General features: G+C 31.4%; 3 protein-coding genes across 5 annotated transcripts; 1 reads left to right on the plus strand and 2 right to left on the minus strand.

Moving 5' to 3' along the window:
- The first annotated feature begins 1,260 nt into the window (after window positions 1-1,260).
- Window positions 1,261-1,677, plus strand: LOC100256378 (classical arabinogalactan protein 26). Its single transcript, XM_002269674.2, has one exon. It carries the CDS (start codon window positions 1,261-1,263, stop codon window positions 1,675-1,677), a length of 417 nt encoding a protein of 138 aa, XP_002269710.1.
- A 299-nt stretch (window positions 1,678-1,976) lies between these two features.
- On the minus strand, window positions 1,977-5,802 carry LOC100256347 (protein NETWORKED 3A). Of its 3 annotated transcripts, XM_010653771.3 has the most exons (4): window positions 5,669-5,802; window positions 5,304-5,371; window positions 5,029-5,127; window positions 1,977-2,976 (listed from the first exon to the last, which is right to left on the minus strand). In XM_010653771.3, the coding sequence occupies exons 2-4, from the start codon at window positions 5,311-5,313 to the stop codon at window positions 2,219-2,221; spliced, it is 867 nt and encodes a 288-aa protein (XP_010652073.1). In that variant the 5' UTR covers window positions 5,314-5,371; window positions 5,669-5,802; the 3' UTR covers window positions 1,977-2,218. The 3 variants fall into 3 exon arrangements, with proteins under 3 accessions (XP_010652073.1, XP_010652074.1, XP_002270202.1); XM_010653772.3 differs by lacking the exon at window positions 5,304-5,371 and having other exon boundaries at window positions 5,029-5,121; window positions 5,669-5,801; XM_002270166.5 differs by lacking the exon at window positions 5,304-5,371 and having other exon boundaries at window positions 5,669-5,801.
- Window positions 5,803-9,260: 3,458 nt separating this feature from the next.
- LOC100261462 (sodium/hydrogen exchanger 2-like) lies at window positions 9,261-17,136 on the minus strand. The gene is given in 15 exon segments (NM_001281058.1): window positions 9,261-9,994; window positions 10,076-10,159; window positions 11,103-11,165; window positions 11,251-11,389; window positions 11,612-11,713; window positions 11,834-11,934; window positions 12,098-12,164; window positions 12,875-12,921; window positions 13,023-13,217; window positions 13,306-13,352; window positions 13,640-13,699; window positions 14,082-14,179; window positions 15,979-16,097; window positions 16,237-16,439; window positions 17,005-17,136. Coding segments are annotated over 14 exon segments (1,617 nt in total). The 5' UTR covers window positions 16,402-16,439; window positions 17,005-17,136; the 3' UTR covers window positions 9,261-9,664.
- Window positions 17,137-22,754: the final 5,618 nt, after the last annotated feature.

Genomic DNA, 22,754 nt, shown 5'->3' on the forward strand with positions numbered 1-22,754 from the left:
TTTTTCCGGGAACTCGTCTCTTGAAGAGACGAGTTCCTTTAGGAATTTTGAGGAATTGTTTATTTATTTATTTTATATATATATATATATATATTTTAAAAAAAATATATATTTTTTTACATGTAACTCGTCTTTTTTTTTTTTTTTTTAATTTGGGATTTATTTATTTTTTTAATATATATATTTTAAAAAATATTTTTTTTTTACATGGAACTCGTCTCTTCAAGAGACGAGTTCCCTTTGGAATTGTGTTTTTTTTTTTTTTTTTTTTTTTTAATTTGGGATTTTTTTTATAATATATATATATATTTTTTTACATGGAACTCGTCTCTTCAAGAGACGAGTTCCCTTTGGAATTTTTTTTTTTAATTTGGGATTTTTTAAAATAAAAAATATTTTTTTTCCTAAGGGAACTCGTCTCTTCAGTTTTGGGAATTTTTTTTTTTTTGGGAATTTTTTTAAATAAATAATATATTTTTTTTCCTATGGAAACTCATCTCTTCAGACGAGTTCCCTTTAGTTCCAAATTTTATTGTTTTTTTTTTAATTTGTGAATTTTTAAAAAATATATATATATTTTTTTAATGGAACTCGTCTCTTGAAGAGACGAGTTTCCTTGAATAATTGTTTAGAATTTTTTTAAAATTATATATATATTTTTTTCATGGAACTCGTCTCTTCAAGAGACGAGTTCGCTTTTTTTTTAACAGTTCACCCTCTCTCCTCTCTCCTCTCTCCTATCTCCTCTCTCTCACCCTCTTTCCTCTTTCCTCTCTTCTCTCACCCTCTCTCCTCTCTCCTCTCTCCTCTCTCCTCTTTCCTCTCTCCTCTCTCCTCTCTCCTATGTGGCAAAAACTACCCTATATTTGTAATAACTTCTTCCAGTACAGTAATTTAAGCATAACTTTTTTAAATTACTGTATTATTGAGAAAAGTCCTGAGAGAGAGAGCCCATCCTTGTGTGTTCTTAAAACATATCAAATATCAACCTTGTCCCATAAGCAAAAGCACCCTATTTTACACATATACGGCTAGGCTAGCTGTAAGCCTGTATCCTTGCAACGCAGCCCACTAACCTTTAGCCATCTCTTCGTCACTCAGGCCCCACCAAGTCTTCTCACGAGACCTTTTAAGCCTCAATCATCAATCTCAGATTCCTCTCATCCTCTCTCTCTCTCTCTATCTCTCTGTCTGCAGGCACATTTAGTAGAGTTTGTGAGAGAGAGAATTGTGTTCATTTTCATTTTTCACCACCATTTAATGGCTGCCATTTGGTCACTAATAGCAGTCTTCATGGTTTTCATCACCATTCATTCCTCAGTAGCCTTTCCGTATCAGCTAAAGCTGCAAACCTCAACCATCTCAGCTTCGCCTGCATACCTGCCCAACCCTCCTCTATCCTCCCCTTCTCCCTCTCTCTCTCCAGACATTACTCCCCTGTTCCCTTCCCCCGTTGGCGTGCCACTTTCTCCAGCTGAGTCTTCACTGCCTACCATTCCTTCTAGCCCCAGCCCCCCAAACCCAGACGCCGTAGCTACTCCAGTGCCTGGTTCTGCCTCTTCCCCAGCTGGGCATCCGGATTCTTCTGCATTTTCTCTGAGTTCATCTACACCTCTGGCTTCAGTTTTTTTTCTGTGTTTTCTGGCGTTTTGGTTAATGCAGCTTTCTGGTATGTGAATTCTGTTGTGGGCAGCTCCACTCCACTTGTTATTGGATCCACTTTCTCTTCATGGTTGTATTCTTTTATTTCCAGTATATATATAATATGTAGTGTGATGTTAGGTGTCTGAGGTGTATGCCATTGTTCAGCTTGTGATAAGATAGTGTTTCTGAATAAAAAATAAATAAGAGTTGTTGTTTTCACAACTTTTGGCTTTTAACTTATTCTTTCACATGTCTGCTTAAGTCTAGTTGCATTATCTGTATGCAAATACTTAGAACTTGAACAAAGCAAATTATGCAAAAAAAGAAAGAGATGAAGAGAAATGGCACTGTATTTGAATTGAACTACACAAGGAGTACTCACAATTACTAAATTTCAAACCACATAAGACTGGAATAACTGAACTGCACATCATCTAGAAAGAATAACAACAATGAATGAGGAAAAGGCAAAAAGAATATGCTAGCCATTAATATTTGATTCTAAGGGTAATACCCATGTAGCCTCTGCGTATGAACTGTTCTACAGACTAGTTGGCTGGGAATGTAACACTGTCTAGAGTGCAACTACACTAGGCCGAGGGCCGATGAACAGCTTCCCCAGAAATGATGCCTTTAGTTTGTTTAATTCAATGGGGCTCCATTTCTTGGGGGAGGCTTTCGTAGCAGATTTCCTCAGGCTGACATTCTCTTCCTTGAGCACTTGAACAGCTAAACTGAGTTGTCTTATTACCTCCCTCTTCTCTTCATCCTTCTGCATTAGTTGATCCTTCTGAATCTTGTTCTCTTCTTTGAGTCTCTCTATTTCTTCCCTCAACTTCATTACTTCAACATTGCTGATGCCGCTTGAAACTTCCTCCTCTTCCCCCAGTTCTTCGTCAAGTTGGGTGTCATCCTCTTGCTCAGGATCATCAACTTCAGACTCACCAGACTCTTCAGAGTCAAAGGTTTCAGAGCCACTATCATACAATTTCCTCATGGGCAACTTTTCTTGTCGAAATTTGTTGAAGGAGAATGGAGACCCCATAATTGTAGTGGGTTTATCGCAGGACTGATCTATAGGGCTTGTTGGCTTCTCTGGTTGTTGATATTTGTTGGGTAAAAATGGGGAACTCAGTGTTGGTCCAAGCCGAGCTCCAGGGTCTGATCTAACTTGATCATATCGTTCTGCTAATGAGCGATGAGCACGATAGAAATCCTCAACCATGTTTATCAGCTCTGGTCGCTTCTTGTAATACATCTCAGCACGTCGACCAAAGGAATCCGCATCCTCCTCAATTATTTTCAGCATTGCCTTCGTTTTTTCATCCAGCTCTTTCATGGTAGGAAGGTAAAAGTAATCGGTGTCAGCAAATTCATCATAAAATTGCTAAGGGGAATGAATGCAGAAGTGAGGATGTCACAACATAAAGCTTGGAAAAGATACTAAATTTCTGAGATTTGGACAGCGCCAGATTTTAATTGTAAAGATTGCTAACATCAAATTCAGAGCATGAAACATGCAGTTCTTGTTATGGTGAAATTGATTTCCTTGATATTATGGCACATACCCACTCAGAGCAAAACTCATGATTAATAGCCCAATTAAAAGTAGTGTAGGGTCCTCCATACCACAAGTTTTCCCACCATAGAAGAAAAGCAAAAGGATATCAAAGAAATGGGCAAAACAACTGAAAAATAAGGATGAATCCATCAAAGGGGCCCATGTAGGTATTGGAATTTAAAACCTAGAAAACTTTGTTGATCTTTAGTTCTCATAAAAGTAACTTTACTTTGTGCTTAAAAGGTTTTTCATGCTTAAGTAATACCGGGATTCCAAAGGGTCCAGTAACATCATTAGGCATTTAGGCAGAGCACTTATGGAGACATAAAAGCTGGGACATGACGAGTACTTCTGGAAATTATTCCTAGGCAAAAAAAGAAATATAAAAAATAGAAATTGTGAAGTCCTTGGTAGACCTCAAGAGTCTTCTACACTGAGGACCATTAAATCATTCTACTAGGCAGACCAATATCTCATTCCAGGCATCATCTCTTCCATGAGTGGTCATCACCTCTCAGAACAATGCCACAAGGATAAGATGAGATTCATCTGTATATATGATTCCAAGGTCTACTCATTTCCCAAGCCCAATCCTCTCTAATCCTGTTCTATCAGTTCATCATGTCTGTGGACCACCCCTCCATCATCTACTAGTATTGGTCAAGGTCATGTACAGTTTAAGCATTACTGAATGTTAACAACAGAAGACTTTGGGGGTAAGTTTAAAAGCAAATAAAGACAGAAGATAGAAGTTTCCCATGGCCCCTAAAATAATTCTCAGGAATGTTTGAAGGGTTAAACTGAAGCTTCCCATACTATAAATTTTTTTGTGAATTTTAGAACCTCTAGAATTCAACTTTACTCACAAACACAAACCCCCATTTAACAAGAGAAAACTTTGGTAAGATTGAAAACTAAAAAGACAGAAGAAAGAAGTTTCCTGTGGTTACTGAAATGATTTTTAATAGACTACACTTTGTGTGTAAATTTTAGAGAACCTCTAAAATTCAACTTTGCAAATATATACACACAAGAACCCCAATTTAATGATTGAAATCAAACAAACAAGCATGAGTATTTTACCCAAAATTAAAATAAATAAATAAAAATAAAGATAAAAGCAAGCTCAATTTGAATTAGTTTTACTTTAAGCAACTATAATATCTAATCTAAAGGACAAGGTGCCAACAAACAACCTACATCACAACCCCACATAAAAGGCAAACAGTAATTGCTTTCTCACATCAATTCAACTATGAATTACTTGATGCTAAAAGCCAGAAACATCGTCCACCAACAGTCCCATTTATTCATTACATCGTGATTGAGATCCCTCTCTTGCCAAAAAGAAGTAATCTTTTTTAATCCACACATCCAATGTGCTCCATTCCCCCCCTAACCCCACAGTGTCCCCCCAACTTTTTTTAGTATAATTGATAATCATGAATCTCAGCAAGCCAATTTTCATTGGGTTCATCATCTATGCCATGCCCCACCAAATGTAAATTTTCCTTGTCATTAATTATTCCCACATTATAAAATTTTGGCAGTATCTATATACTGTTTGGTAAGGGGCAAATAGTAATCTGCCCTATAATGGTAAGTTGGCAACAGCCAGTCTATCCACGTCTGGTTCACTTGTGGGTCAATTTCAAACTGAAATATAATATAGGAAACCAAACAAAATGATATGTTGCAAATATTCCAAATACTACAATGGCATAAATGAACGGAAAGCCATAAATCCCACAAGCTATTTAAAAGTCAATTATTCTGAAATTTTAAAAATTTTCTGTTCATCCAAACAAGGAGTTTAGATATACCTGCAAGCGTAGATTGAAGCCATGGAGATCTTCTCGGGCTGTTGTGGCTGTCAAACCACCAACAGTGTGACTGCTTCTTTGTCCTCATCATCTCTGCCACTTTCACCATCAAAATTCAAAAAATAAAAACTGTTAAATTTTGAATTGACGGAATTAACCTCGTCAGGGCTTAAATTGGCCAGATGCGGAGGAGGAGGAGGCATTTTGGTAATTTTCCACCTTCCCTCTCTACAACCTCTTTCAAAAAATACAAAGGAAAAGGTAGGTGCATTTACTGTTTAACATCGCCCGATTCCAAATCTCAACGAAAAAGTGAAATGACTGAACTACCCTGGTTTCCTGTCTGACACGGATCGAACAAGAGAGGAGATTTTGGTCATTTCAACACAGGGTTCCGACCACCGGAGAGAAATATGGCCGGATAAACGCAAAGCAGAATGGTCGGAACCGCAGTTTTTAGTACCAAAACGACACCGCTTTGAAACTTCTTCCTTTCATTTTGAAAGAAAGGACAAAAAATCTTCATTTCAAAGCGGAAAGCATCCAATTCGATTTTTCTTTCGAGAAACAAATGAAACAACTTCAAAATGCTAACCATTCAACACCATAAGCCATGAAAAGCAGTATACAAACAGCTGACCTGAAGAAGAAGTCGCCGTCGTCGCCGCCGCCTCCGCTGTCTTCGTCGTTCTTACTTCTTCTCCACTAGAACCACTGCAAAGTGAATGTACAGAGCTGCCTCTATTGTTATAAAAATACTCTGACAACTTTTCTGCTGCCCAGCCTATCACAATACGCAACGTGTATATATACTCCAAGGGAATTGAAACCCTCGAGGCGTGAAGATTTTGAAAATTTTCAATTTACGAAATCACCCCAACCTGGCCACCTTATTTACCTCTCAACAACGGAGATTTTCAAAGGCTGGCCACGTGGGTGGAATGTAAATAATCGCTGATTGGTGGACTAAGCCTGAAGTTCCGGAACTGTACATGGTATGGTCCACAAGGGCATTATCGGGATTTAAGGGTTAATTTTTTTCTTTTCCTTTTTTTTCTTTTTGGTAAAAAAGGAGGAGCGTGTTGGGTCCGCATAAAGAAATTTAAAAACCAACGTGTCAAGTGTCAACCACCACGGCTGTAACGGTCAAAACTAGGGACTTAATAAATGTCAATTAACATTAATTAATTGAATGGTCACAAATTACATTTGCCTTTTCATAATGATTTAACAATTTGTCTAAATTGGATTTTGATTAATGATTACTAATTTCCTTTTTTTATATAAAAATAAATAAAATCATAATTATTTGTCTAAATTAAACTAATTTGGCATGTAAGTAATATGAATAATATATTAGACTCTTGATTTCCAAAAAAGAAAATATTATTTATTTTTTTAATATACTTTTTAAAAAAAATTATTTTTCTAATTATTGTTTTAAATTATTCTTATTCATTTTTTAAAATATTACTATTCAAAAATTAAAAACTTGTGCCTTTTTTTGAAAAAAAATAATAAGTAAAAGGATTCAACTTTTCATTCCTTAAATAATATTTTCATTTAAATAATTTATCATTACTTTATTTGGCACCCGTGTTTTTATTTTTTTTTTTGTCAATTTTCCTTAAAAAATGTAAAAAATAAACATTATGTGTGACAAAAAAAGTTCATTTATTTTTTATTTTTCATAAAAAAAAAAATTATAGAGTACAGGACTTATACATTCTGATTCAAAGAAAAATTATAATAATCTTCAAAACCAAATTTCATAATATCTTTAAAAAAATCTCACCTCTAAGTTTTTAAATATATTTATATATATTTATTTTTCATTTTAATAAATAACTTTTTTTATGACAAAAAAGGCATAAATATTTTTTTTAAATGCAAAATTTTTAACAAACAAAGTTACAAAACACCAATTGTAGTTTTTTTTTTTTAATGAATATTGATATTATAATATCTTCTAATATTTCAAAAATAATAATTAATAATTAAATATGAATACTCTCTTTAATTCAAAACATCAATAATTGATAAAATTATTCACAATGATATATATGGTAGTGACATTTGTTTAGAGAGAGGATAGGGTGGTTTAGGCGTTATTATAGCCCAATTGGCCACATTTATTAGTCAAATAAAATTCAATGAATTTGTCAATTATTAGGCAGAGTACATTCATGAGTAGAACCAGCCGTACTTGTGTTCGGTACTTATTATATAATTCATAAGAAGGCCTAACTCATCATATTAATTAAAAAAATCAATAATTCTACCTATTATGGGTAATTATGAGAATTAATATACATCATCGTTTGGTCGCATATTGTTGTATCTTATCACGAGATTTAGATTTTATTCTACATCTTCGATGATTTCGATTGTATTTTCAATTGATACCAATTTTGAATCATAAAATTTTTCAGTATTCATCACCTTATGGTATTGATTTCAATACATACAGAAAAATTGGATTAATCAGATTATGTCATGCATACACTTTAGATCTTAATGTATTATAATCAAATTCGACCTCTTAGTTAAGAAAATCAATTATTCTATCAATTATAAGCAATTATGACGAGTAATATATATTCTTATATTAGTCATATATAGGTTTAAATTTCATTGTACATTTTTAATAATTCAGATTGTATTTTTGATGGATACCAATTTTGTATCCTAAATTTTTTTAGTATCAATCACCTTATAGTATCAATTTCAATACACACATAAAAATGGGATTCAACAGATTATGTCATACATACACTTTGAATCTCATTGTATTATAACCAAATTCGGTCTCCTACTTAAAAAAGAAAATCAATAATTTTATCAATTATAGGCAATTATGAGGAATAATATACATCCTCGTTTGGTCACATATTGTTGTATCTCATCCCAAGATTTAAATTTCATTCTATATCTTTAATGATTCAAAATTTATTTCCAATAGGTACCAATTTTGTATCCTAAAATTTCTCAATATCAATCACCTTATAGTACCAATTTCGATACATATTAAAAAAATGGGATTAATCAAATTATATTACAAATACACTTTCAATCTCATTATATTATACCAAAATTCGATCTCTTTGCTTTCTACATTAATTTTATTATTTTATATTTTGATTTCATATATTTGCACGTTTACTCAAACACTAACTCATATCGTAATTTTGATGGTTACTAATTTAATACCTTAGAATTTTTCATAAATATATTTATATGTAGAGGAATAGCGCGTGATAATCATGTATACAACATAATAATAAGTACAATAGTTAATCATAGTAGTCAAAGAAATCAATAATCTTATCAATTATCAGGGGAAGTCTTTCATGTGGAGCAATTATATATACATAATAAAAAAAGTCCACTAATTAAAATATTAATAATTCCATTTATGATAAGTAGATGGAATAATGAGAATCATATACATGTGGACGAAATATTTACTTTCATAAGTCCACTGGCCAACCCCATCAGTAAAAACTGTAATAATTAATAAAATTATAATAAATTTTTATAATTTAAAGAAAATGATTTAATTTCAAAATATAAAGAGATAAGCACAAAAATAGCATGACCTGTTTTATGGATTAATGTCAATCCAAAATTGAATAAAAGGCACAATTGTTTTTTAAAACAATTTTTTTTTAAAAGAAAAAAGAAAAAAAAAACTCATTTAGAGTGTGTTTGATAGTGATTTTAAGAAATGATTCTACATTTTTTTATATTTTAATGATAAAAATTTTCAAGTATTATGAAGATTAGAAACATTTTTAAAAATCACTACTAAACAAACTCTTAATAACTAAAAAATAAAAACAAATAACATTTAAAATAAAAACATCTTTTGATTATTTTTAATTATTTTCACTTGATTTTCTAAAAATTGTTTTAAAAATTAATTATATAAATATGAAGAATAATTAAAAATAAAACATTCTTGATAAAAGTTATTTTTATAACACATTTAAAATCATAGAAAATAGATTAATAACATTTTATAATCTCAACCAAGGTCTTGTTTTATAAAATATCAAATAACGGTTTTAAAAAAAAAATTTCAAAAACTGCTTTTCAAAATTGCTTTCAAAAACACTCCCCCAAAATACCCTACTTCAAATGGATGGTACTTTCTGCCACTTTGGCAGCCATTGAAGCTACATAAACCACTCCTCCTCCCTAAAAAAATGCACTCCAATCTCAATTCGAAATTTACATTATCACTATTTTGATTTTACCAACCAAAACTTTGGACTTGTGAGGGACTTCTTATAATCCACCAGCATGATATAATATTCCAAGATCGTCTATACAAAAGAGATAATGATAAGTATCTACAGCCATTAAATTACATATCACCTTACAAAAATAATACTAAGAATTTTCAAGCCCAGTGGTGCCAGCCATGGATTTCTTGGGAAACAACACTATGCATACGTGATGCGGTTATTGAGATATAGGCCTAAACTGGTAAAATTAATCACATGAAACGTAATCCTATTCACACTAAGTTTGATGAAGTGAGCATAGAAGTGAGGGAGTCTATATAGTGTGTATATATATATATATACCAATCTTGGAGATGTATAACTCACTAGGCTTTTCTTGCTTTTGCTCATTGCAGTTGAGGGGCATTCCTTTCAGTTAGTGAAGTGGCTACGTAAGGAACAAAACCCCTACCCCCAAACACGGGTCGCATGTAGGCATTGTCAAACTTTCTCCAGTAATGGTGGACGGTATGAGTTGGGGTGGTCCAGAGCATGCGTAGATTGGTTGGAGGGGGAGTGTTGTGGCTATCCCCTTCGATATCTGGGTCTTGCCCATTGGCGAGAAGTGGCATGGAGAAGGATTTTGGAGAAGATGGCTCAGAGGACATCATGCTGCTGAAGTATTTTGGAGGAGGCAGCAAGAAGCTTATAAGGGGTTTGGTCATCAAGCCAAACACCTGAGAGACTACAAGATCAGTAAAAGAAAAGGCGGCCCCAGGATGAGAGGCATTTTTATCTAAGAGGTGTGAGGTTCTTACCAGTGTACTGAAAAGGACAATTGTGATTGTGCTGGTGATCATGATCGCATTCCCTCTCAGTTGGGTATGGCCTGACATAGTGAACTGCATGGGCATCATGATATATGTTATTACATGACAACATCATTTATATAAAATATAAACAGTATGAATAAGGAAAAAGAAAGAAACTATAACGGTAACCTAAATCACTCATGTGACTATCATCTTTGAAGTGAATGAGCACCCTCACATCCCATTTATTTCATGGTATCCCTCTTATTCAGTTTGTGTAAGCTTGTAGTTGGTCCTACAATTTGTTGTTTTCTTCATCCTTGTTATAATACAAATTAAAAGAGACGAATGAAGTCAGAACCTGTCTTCAGATGCTATATAACATCTGCCAAATTTGACCCTGTAATCCCATCAATGCCCTTGCTGTCCTAAGAGTCTCAAATAAATAGAATAGCCCAACTAAACTGTTCTATGGTGGTTGAATTTGATTCTCAAAATACTATAGTCCTCATTCAAAAGAAGATTCTCGGGTGAATCTCCATTTTATCCTAATAAAAGTTTGCCAGGAGATGATTCATAGAAGTTGGGAATGCAAGGCTCTAAAAGTGTTTTAGAGAGGCAAATAGGGTGGCTGATACATTGGCAAATGGCTTACCCTTACTGCAATGACTACACAAAGTCTAATTCCAGCCCTTCAAAAGTGAAAGAACGTTAATGGGCTGTTGTATAGGTTGTGCTTGGCAAAGAGATCTCATGAAAACATAGTTGTTTTCCGTTTTCTTTGTTGGTCTTGCAACCTTCTTCACTTGTATCAGAAAAATGTTCAAGGGTGAGAGTTTTCTCCTTCTATTCCCAATTCACTCCTGCTTTAATTTTTCAACAAATAAAGAGAAAAAAAAAAACCACAAGATAGCACTGTAAGACCTTTAGTGGTAGGTTTACCAAACTATTGGACATTATAAAAGTTTCATTCTATCAATGCTTTTCTAAAACTGCATATATCCTAGTCCACTGAAGTTGTTCCAATCAGTACCTGATTATAAGCAAGTGCAACAGATACAGCACCTCGCATGAGTCCAGCCCACCATATTGTGATCTGCAACAGTTACATCTCTCCACTTAGTAGATGAATTGATTCAGTGAGATGAAAAACTAACAAAAGGGAAAACAAAAGTGCTTACCTGTTGCTTGAACCCAATCTTGTCACTCTCAGATTTCTTAGTTAAGTTGGATAAAAAGGATAGGGGGAATACAAAAGCTGCCCTTCCAATTAGAACCAGTCCAAGAAGAATTGAACTCACCCCAATTGATGTTCCAGGACTGAAGACATTGACGTGAAGCCCACATTGTGAGAACAGTATACACTAATTGCAAGAAGCAATTTAAACTTTAAATTAAAATTCATGGACTATAAGACTCAAAAACATGAGTGGAAGCCTGGAAAGTTAAGGGTGGTAAATGTGTCAACCATTATATAAAGACATATACATTAGGAAGATGAGTTTGGACTGAATTATAATTATGTAGATTTAGAAATCTTACCTGTTGCTTACAACCCGCCACTTCTCAATGTCCAAGGCATCAATACCAACATACAGGAAGATAAAAATCTCAGAAACAAAAGATAACGTTGCAAAAGTATGCCTGCAAAAATCATAAACAGAAACAGAAAATACATGCAACATAATTTTTTTTGGGAAAAAATAAAATAATAAGAAAATGGGTTCCAGATTTTGAGAAAATATTTCTGAAGATTTAGCTTACTTTGTGGTGACTCTTGAACTTTCAGTCACGTTATGCCAGGTGTAGTGTGACATGACAATCCCGCAAAAGAATACAGTGAGAATGCCACTTAAATAGAACAACTGGATGATGAACAGAATTTATAAACACTATCAGTAAAGCACAGAAGTGGATGATAATAATCCTTATAAAGCACAGAATTGGATGATGATAGTCCTTGTATATTTCAAACAGAACTTGATGAGATTCTTATAAAGGTGCTTGAAGGGTAGAAAGAAATCTTACTTCAGCCATAATGTATGAAAGGTAAGCCATGACAATCATAAGTGCAACTTCACGATCAGTAGAGTGCCTGAAATTAAGCACAACTTTAGTTACTAAAGTTCTGCGAAGATGAATAAAACACCTTCTATGACCCCATCAATTTATTGCCTTGATATGAAAATATGACCTTCAACCACTCAAAAGAGGGAAAAAAATAAGGTAGATTATATGCAAAATCTAAGGTATCTTTAGGCTACAGTCTAACAGGCATGTAACAATCATACACTACCACTACCACTATCACAACCACAACTGGTGTATTAGTTGTGGTAAAATTTTCTCTTTCAAAAGATTCCACAGTTATACCAGGCATTTTCACTGAACATATACAGCTTGAACATATCCTGCTTTATTCAACCACCCTGATTAAATAATTCTGAACTTCCTTGCAAGATCCTACCTCAAGTATAATTGTTCCAGAAAGTTGAAATCAAATTGGGATTCCAGATTATTGTTGCAAGAAATAAATTAGAAAATTCGATATAAGTGCATTTGCTTAAGCAGGAAGCTGATTGGGTTATAATCCCTTGATGCACCATGTTATTGGATGGAGATTTGTACTCTATTACTCCACATGTAAAATTCCTGAATTGAAGATTTAGTTAATCATTTCTATAATTAATATTAGAAGAAAACTAGCATTGAAGCTTTAATACAATGAATTGAATAAATAAAAAAACTGACACTTGATTTTCCAATAAACATTGGGTGGAAAGATAGTCACTAATTCTTAGATACCTTCCAAAATACAGCTTCTTCATGATGTATGCACTAAGCAATCCAATCTGCAGGCAAGAGAAAATTCTTTAATAACAGTATAATCCACGTGACTTTGGGTGGAGGCTTGGTTGGGGGAGGGTGTGGGGAGAGAGAGAGAGAGACTTACGAACACCCCAAGCAAGGTGCTTGCAAAAAATAGAGACAAAAAATTGCCAACAAACTGAAAGGCAATGCCTGAAGTGATGTGAGACAGGTCAAATCTCTGGATTGCATTGAAAAGTACCACAGATGTGGCATCATTTACCACACCTTCCCCAAAGACTAGACTGTATAGCAAAGGTGTCTCATCCTGATTGAGCACCTGCCATATCAGATGCAAACTTTAGTCAGAAATGTTCTATTGTCCCCATTATGGAAGCAGAATCACAGCCTTGAGAAGATATCTATACCTGCAAGGTGCAAACAGAATCTGTAGCTGAAAAAATTGCTCCAATTGCTACAAATAATGAAGTGAAAACAATAATATAAGATAAGGGGAGCAAATAGAAAATATAGCAAAATGTGTTTCGAGAACATCGCAATTTTCATGCTCTAATCAAAGATAATGGGGTTTAAGAGGAAGGAATTTTATTGCCAACAAAACATAGTAAGGTTAAGCATTGTAAATGATCATTATAATACTTGTAATAAAAGTTTTCTTAAATGCTCCCATACATATAGAAAAGATAAAATTTCACGTAAAGTTACAGATGCTAATTCAAATAGAAGAATGAAGGAGAGTACCTAGATAATCCCCTATCTCCAAGAAACCGATATCCAATTTTTTGAATAATTGTATAGCACCTGAATCAACAATATGAAAGTTAAAAACATGATAATCATCGACCACAAGCTGCATTTTTATCAATCAGACTACACACAAGGTTACAAAGAGCATCAAGTATTTGGTGTTCTTCCAAATTTACATGGAACACTTTTTTTTCCCTTTTTATCCACAGCAACTTGTCCGCATCTTCTCTAACAAGTGACATGACTGGATGTGTAGCAAGTAGAAAAATTGAGCATGCAATTTTGATTCAAAAAAGTTACCCACACATAAATCCTACATTAAATAATTGAGATGAAATTTTTTTGAAAGAAACTATAAGCACGGCCATTGAAATTCTGAAAAAAAAAATTATTTTGGTATTACAAAAAGCAACCTAAAGTTGTTGAATGAATATACCTAGAGATATAATGCCAAAGGATATCAGTGTACCAATAGCACCAAACAATATGATTGTCATAAAGTTTCGGAAAAACTGCTTCTTTTTTACCTGGAACCTGACACAAGAAAAAATTATCAAATCAGCAAAACCTACCTCAAGAAAAGATAAATAACTGCACATTTTAATGCATGTCAATATGGAGAGAAAGTACGCTTTGAGCAATGCAGCAATACAAGTGTGGTGCTGCACCTCCTCCATGGAGGAAAAAGATAATTGTAAATTCTCACTACATTAAAGTCATTCAAGGCAAAGTGGAAGAAGAAAGATTTTAACAATAATGAGATTCCTAAGCATTAAATCTTCTAATCAATTTTCATTTACCTTCCAGTATTGCATGCATTGGCATTCTAGCCTTTTTACCACTTCATATGGTTTTTTCATACCAACAAAAATTTCTCCATTTTCAAATGACAAATGAAAGGAATTCACAAATTCGACAAAACTCCACTCAGAATGATATCAACTATACTTAAACCACTTGAGGCCAGGCAAAAAAAGTAGACCAACAATTTTCTGTATACCCAGAGGGAAAGTGACAATCTAGTATCAATACTTTGATACCTTGTTCAGGAAGGAGAAGTATGGGTATAAAGAGATCCCAAGGTGTCTATTGTTTCTTCGAGTAAATAGTTCTACAAGATGAAAACAGAGGAGGTTTGAAGAGTAAAGACTCGATTAGAATAATGGAGAAATGCTTTGGATATAATGTTTAAAGATCAACACAATAATTTCAATAAACCTGAACTACTTTGAAAGCATCATGGATATCTTTTTAATATGTACTTTTCTCCCCATTGGGACTCAAACCTTTTACCTCCTACAATCTCACCAAACCCCTTACCACTTGAGCCAAGCCTTGAGAAGTGCTTGAAGCATCATGGGTATGACTGAACATAAAATTTTGCCTAGATAGAGCAGAAGCACAGAAATATTCCTGCAGCTGAACCCAAATAATATAGGAACAGCTTAATGTGAACTCTTAGTGGACTTCACTTTTGGTGCTGAGCTGTTGCATCTTAGCAATTGCACATATGGAAGACAAATTCAAACACAACCCACATGCTTCCTAATTTATACAAGCACGATTATATGGGACCCCCCAAAGGAACTGCCAACACCCTGCCTTTCTCCAAAAAGGAAAAAAAGAATGATGTTGTCCTTTGGTGCTAGGATTAGCACCCACAATTATTCTTTATCTAGCACTTGTAACTTCTACCTCTTTCTTGGAAATATGAGAACCACCAAAGATGACAAACGTAAGCTCAACATGCACTATAGTCGGCATCATTTTACATAGAATTTCAACTCAATATGCTTCAATCAAGAGTAAATTTGTCCGAAGGGGTGTGCATCTTCCTTTGACATTTAGTGGATTGCCTTGCAGCCAGTCAGGCCAATGGTTTACCCCAGAGAAAATAAATTTGTAAAGGATTTGTTCACATATATTTGGTGTTATGCATTGGATCTTTCAGTTTTATTATTTACCACTATCTAAATTGATCTCTCAACTTCAAACCTGATCTATGGTTTGTATAATATTAAGCTTGAATCGAAACTGGCATAAAACTCTAATTCTTCTAGGGACCACCAATTCACTCCCCTAGCCTCTAGGTAGTTTCAGATATAACTGCAAATTTAACATGATAGAGGTCCCCCCAAACTAAAAGGATTCAAAATTTCATAAGATATAAGTACAATAAACTACATTTGGGTAATGTATCATCGATATTAACACTGCAACCTATTTAGGAAGAGAAAAAAGCACCCTTCATAAGTCAAATTAAAACGATCACAAGAATTAGATTGTATTTCACTTCAGATATAAAATCGTGAAAAATGAAAAAACAAACTTACCCAGCATTGAATATGATAGGAGGAAGAAGATATATGAAGAAAAGTTCCTCATTGAATAGTAAAATGAGTGAGATCTTTCCTCCTGTAGTTAATAGGAGAACAATTCCAGTGCACAACCCCTGTCATTAACTCCCAAAATCATTAACCACTTTCTATAATTATAGAACCAAATAAAAAAAAAATTACAATTTAATAAGACATTCAATACAATATATAAAGTTGGCACTGAAAGTTTCAAGAATAAGTACAGCAACTTACTATAAAAAGGGCAGTGATTGACTCATTCATCCATCTATACTCCTCGAGAAGATGACCAATCACAATGCAAGCACAAAGGAGAGCCACAAACAAGGTTATAGCATCTATCGAGACTTGATCAGAGGTAGATCTCATCCCCAGTCCCGCTAATGAATTAAGACCCATGTTGCCAAGTCAATCACAAGTGGGGAAGAAAGAGTTAACTGTTTCAAAAAATAAAACTCAAGGCTAATTCACAGAGAAATAAATAAATGAATAAAGGAAATGCAAAGATAATAAATTTTTAAGCCCAATGGTTTCTTTTAATAGTTGTTCTTTTATTTGTTTTCAACAACAGAAAAGCTTTGATCGACTCTGCAATGTAATAAATTCAAAATTTAGCATCCTTTCTTTCCCATATTCTCTCAACAACCAAACAGAAAACTTCTTATTTTCCAAGCTAAGTTCCAAAAAATCAGAACCATCCATTACCAGACTAGTCCATTGGTTACCAAGAAAACGTAAAAAGAAAAGAAAAACAAACTAAGAAATTGAAGACAAAAACTGAAATAAAAACCCACTCAACTAAGCCCAACACAACCACTTAACCTAACCCATGCAAACCTCTTAATTTTTTCCAGGAACAAAAAAAATTAAAAACGAAAAACAAACAAACACGCAGACGCACTCGATATTTTCCTTTCTTTTACATCCCTCCGTTTTCCCGGCAACCAAACTAGGAAAAAAATTAAATAAAAAGGAAAAAAAGGAAAAAAGGAAAAACTTTACCGCCCATGCCAAAGAGGAAGGAGGTCAGGGTAACAGCTCAAGGATCTTCCGAGAAAATCAGTGAAGAGCCATGGTTTCTTAGCCTTTAAGCTTCCCGACAAAGAGAGAAAACTGCTGGGAACGGAAAAGTGCGAGAAACAGAGAAAATGGAAAAGACCGCGAAAGTGAGGATTCTGGTGGAGTTGATTAGGTGTATATGTGAAGACGGAATGGGACTGAACATCCACCTTCAGCGCCGTTGGATCTTCGTAGTTGAAGAGATGGGTGGGGCCCTGGAATAGCTTTGTGTGGATGCTAAGCTAACAATGCTTTTTCAATGCTGGAGAAGCAAGGCCTTGGACTGATGCTCCGAAGAAAATGACACAATTTAAAAAAAAATATATATATATAAAGAAAATTATTCAGCAATGAAGAAAAATCAATGTAATAATTTAAAAAATTAAGAAATTAAAACATTTATTCGTGTGTGAAGGGTTAGTTGATTTTCAAATTCTAACAACCAACTGTGAGCCCTCTCCCCACCTATTTAATTGCTATGACTCTTTTATTTAATGATGAAAAACAATGTACATGTATTAAAACCACTTGTCAAATTTTGATTGCTAAAAATCTCTTTCAATAATTTTTCTTGTCCACTATTTAATAAATAAATAAAATCTAAATCTATTTTAAAATATTTATTAATAATTATTTTATTTTTATTTAATCATATTGCTCTTGATAAAAATAAAAAATTTAAGAAAAAAATGCCTTTTAAGAGTTTTCAAAATATAAATTTTGAATTTTCAAAAAATAAAACATCTCTTAAAATACATATCTTTTAAGATTTGTTTGATTATTTATGACATAATGAAGATAATTATGTCATTTTATATATTTATATTTTAATCAAATTTAGAATATCTTAAAACTATATACTTTAAATGTTTTTTAAACACACTACTTTTATATATTAAATTATTCTATCAAATTCAAATCTTCATGATCACATTTGAAAATCAAATTCAAATCTTAATGAACACCTTTAAAAACTTCATGATCACTTTTGAAGTATTTCTTTAAAGAGTTGTCATTGATTATTACAAGGTTTGTTTATTTGGAATATTTTTTGTTTTTATTTGTAAAGAAAACAAAAATCAAGTTTAAAAATATGTTTGAATGGTTTTTTTTTATTTTAATATCCTAGAAAACGAGCTCAAAAAATGGAAAAAAAAAAGGTAAAAACATTATTTTGGTATTTTAAAAAAAATAATAATAATAAAAATCTTTTTTTATTATTTAAGTTGAAACCAATATAAAAGACTTTGTGCCTCGACCAATATAAATATCATTGCTATCAAATAAATATAATATAAATAAAATATTATCTCATATATATTTGAAAACAAATATTTTATATTTTATAAATATTTTGTTTCTTTATTAGACTCATTATTATAAATGAATATATTTTTATATTAAAATAATTTACTTGTTTGATTATAAATATATTAGAAAATTTTATTAAAGTATTTTAAAATAAAAAAGGATAATAATTAGATGCAATATAAAATTAAGATTTATAAAATATAATATAATAATATATAACAATATAATAATAATAATAATAATTATTATTATTATTATTATTACTACTACTATTTAATATCATATTATGTATCTTATAAAAGAAGAAATATTATATATTGTAATAATAGATCCATGACATGACATATAAATTATATCAAATTTTATTTATATTTTTTTCACTATCTTTTATATAAAAAGGAAAAACAGAAAATAAAAGCTAAAATGAAAATAGAAAATTAAAACTATAAAAATATAACCTAATTACCAAATTTAATTTTCAAACACAACCTAATTATTAAAATTGATTTTCAAACATTAAAATCTACATCCCTAAAATTGCCGTAATGAATTTTAATTTATCTATTTAATAAAATATTATTAAATAATAAATTTGATATTTGTAAATATTTTTTATTGATTAATATCATATTCTTAATTAAATTATTAGTATATTATTCCATTTAAAAAAAATTATCTAAAATTAATATTTTTTTAATAATGAATACATCTAGAGAAAACTCTCATATCTAATTTAAATTATTTCATTAAATATGGTAAAAAATAATTTACAAAAGTTCCATACATTTAAAATAATAAAACCAAATTATCATTTTTAATGAATCAAACAAAATTGTAACATTTTTATTAAAACAAGTATTTAGTGACACGAATATAATACAAATCATTGCTAATTATTATAAATTTAATAGTTAAAATTATTTTTTAAATATTAAATGATCTAATATATAGAGTTACCATGATAAATTCCGATTTGAACAATTTAGTTGAAATAGTGATTAGATAAAAAAAAAAATTGCATGAATATAAAAAATAAATGCATATATTAATTTTAGTTTTTATATAATCAATTTATTATTTAGAAGTAAAACATTTATCATCCGCATGGTATTTATTATAATTATTTTTTATATTATACTATTCAATATATAAAAATAATTATATATATTAAATAATTCATATCATTTTTAGTTTTCTTTAACCATATATTTAATTTTATGATTAAAATTTGTAATTTTACTAAATAAGTTATTAAAAAAAATAATAAATAAATTTATAATAAATGGAATATGTATATCCTATATCTTAACTTAAGATTAACATTTCAGAAGAGATATAAAATAAATGGTAGATACTATACAATTGAATAAGTTGTCGGATAACTTATCCTTATTCATTATTGTTAGGATTTTTAGGCTAATCCAACTTATGGTAATCACCCTAGAGGGGGGGTGAATAGGGTGATAGTCTCTTTTCGCAAATTAAAATAAGTGAATGCAAGAGACAATTATATGCAAATATATAATAAGCAATATATAGACAATTGCATATAAATTAAGGAGTAGGGAAGAGATAATGCAAACACAAGAGTTTATAGTAGTTCGGCGCAACCCGGCCTACATCCACTCTCCTCTAGCTTTAATCCCGAGCTTGAGGTTCTACTAATACAAGGCTTCCAACCCAAGCCTTCAAGCAATACAATTGGATTATGGTTCTAGTTCACCCTCTTTGACTTTTGGCTCCAAACACCCTTTACATTTCTCAATAGATATTCTTCTCTTGAATAACTTCTTCTTAAGGGTTTACAATTAAATATATCATAAAAAATCATAATACAAGAACTTTAAACTCAATTGATACGATAAAAACCATGATTGAATGGTGCACTAAGAATATGCAAGTTTTGAAATAATGGTGCACTCAAAAATACTATTCTAAGGCTCAAATATAATCAAGAAAGATTTGAGAAGGTTAAGATCTTGAAACAATGAAAATTGAAGCATTTTTATAGAAGAGAAAAGCCAAATTAGCTGTTTGGGGGTTTGACCGGTTGACTAGCTGTTAACATTAAATGTTTGGCAGGTGACCGTTAGCCTCAATCGGACCTCGATCGAACCTCAATTGGGAAGAGAATCACCTCGATCGGGAAGGGAAGGCCACTGGGAGAGAGAGAAACTTTTTGGCCTCCCTCAACCGGTCGACCGGTTCCTCAACCGGTCGACCGATTCCTCAACTGGCTGAGCCATTTTTTGGCTCAACAACCAACTTTTTCAACTTAAAACCTTTTAAAACAAATTTGAAAGACATTTAACACAAGGTTTTAGTTGAAAACATGAAATCATCCAATTCCTAAAATATTTAAAAACAAAATAACTCTTGGATGATTTTGGTGCATAAGTGAATAATGAAATGCATGAAAGTCTTAATGCACCAACAACCTTACAAAGAGATATTATGAAGCTTGGGTCTTGAAAAACTCTTATCTTTGAGGTGGTCTTCTTCTTCATAATTTCTCATTGGCTTAATTTGTCTTTGTGATTGCCACTTTGGAAATCGTCTTGCATAATCACACTTAAAATATGATCATTAGATTTAAACCTTATTTTGTTATCATCAAAATCAAGATTAATCAAACCTTGGTTTCACAATTACTAATCAAAAGTTAAGATATGTCATATTTTCTCTTATCCTATCTTATGTTATATCCGACAAACTAAACATGATTTTGGGGTATTAAACTTTAACAGGTGATATTTATTTTTGTTACTTAAATCCAAATTAAACTTAATCCTATATACAATTTCATAATATTAAGTACTAAATTGTTTTTTATTTTATTATTATTTTTTTTGTTAAGCATTGAGTATTTAGCAAAAAGTCAAATATTTTTACTTTTTTTATTTGGTCCAAAAATTTTAAAAATAAATAATAACTAATTTTTTTTAAAACAAATCATTCCTGAATGCTTCATCATTAAAAAAGATTATGATAAAATTAATTTATTTTTTAACTTCTTTGTGGTCATTTAAAATAATTAAATCGAATTAGAACCAAAAAAAAAGGAAGGTAAATTTATTTTTATATTTCATTTTACAATTTTTAAGAATTTCATTGACAATAACCACTCCAAGGTATTGCACCTAATAGTTGTTTGAGTCAGTATTGTGATGCTCCCATAGTTTGTGATTTTGGGGCCAACAAGCTTTTATCATAAGTCATGTGTGGAATGCATATGTGCACTTTGAAAGTGATACCTTCCTTGGTGTGAACATAAATTCCTATATTTCATTGGGCCCAATTGAATAGATTATTTATTTCTTAATTTCTTTTTTTTTCATTTATTTTTCATGAAAGTAACTTTTAAATGTAGAGAGAGTAACTATGCCAATGTGAAAAGTCATTCACGGTGAAGTGCCTAACAAATTTTTAAAAACTAAGAAAATTACTTCAACTGTTTTCAAATAGGTATTTGAAAACGATTCTATAATATTTTATAGAACAAAAGTCTATTTAGGAACTTGAAATATTCTTAATATTTTTTTCTATATTTTTATATATGTTTTTTTAAATAAATTTTATTTGTAGTACTTTATTTTTAATCATTTTTTATATTTGTATAATTATTTTTTAAAACAAATCTCAAAAAACAAATAAATATAACTAAAAAATATTTTTTGAAAATACTATGTTTTTTTCCTCTAAAAAATAAAAAAATTGTTTTAAAAATAATTGTCAAACAAGAGCTTAGTATCTATTAAAATTAATTTCATACATTTTATTTTTAAAATTAGAAATAGTAATACTTTTATTTAACACACAATAACTTTTTAAAACTTGTATTGAAAAATATATTAGTTTTAAAAGCCAATTTAAAAGATAAAGGCACAAACCCTTTTCAAATAAAGGGGCACCGATTCTAAAGGCTCCTATTGATAAGATTTTATATAACATAGAATAGTCATAGAAAGGGTTTTTAAGTTTTTGATGGGTTTGAGGCCTAAGTTCGAGAATGTTAGATCCTTAATTCAACATCGAGTTTCTTTACCAAACATTTAGAGAGCAATTGTTGATATTAGATCCAAGGGAACTCGACTTGCTCTCCTTTACTAAGTTGGGTGTTGGAGGTCGATCTTATATCACTAAGGGTGCTTCGGATCAGATTCTTGCAACTGAACATGCTTCAAGGCATCAACCCTATAGTCCATCATAAAATTTTAAATTAAAAAAATGGTAAGTGAAATTTATTTTTTTTGTGTGATATATTCTACTTTTTCATAAAAGCTTATAACTTTAAAATAAAATAAAATAGGCACTTATTAAATGATTTTTCAAAAAAAAATCATTTTTCATTATACAATACAACACCAAAAACATTATCAAAA

This window comes from Vitis vinifera, chromosome 7 (genome assembly GCF_030704535.1).
Source record: "Vitis vinifera cultivar Pinot Noir 40024 chromosome 7, ASM3070453v1".
Taxonomy (NCBI): Eukaryota; Viridiplantae; Streptophyta; class Magnoliopsida; order Vitales; family Vitaceae; genus Vitis; species Vitis vinifera.

Excerpts from the sequence above, each read along its gene's own strand:
- LOC100256378 (XM_002269674.2), top strand. The coding sequence starts at position 1,261 with ATGGCTGCCATTTGGTCACTAATAGCAGTCTTCATGGTTTTCATCACC.
- LOC100256347 (XM_010653771.3), bottom strand. Across the intron at positions 2,977-5,028 it reads GCTTCAATCTACGCTTGCAG|AGCTGGATGAAAAAACGAAG; the intron begins GTATATCTAAAC and ends CTACCATGAAAG.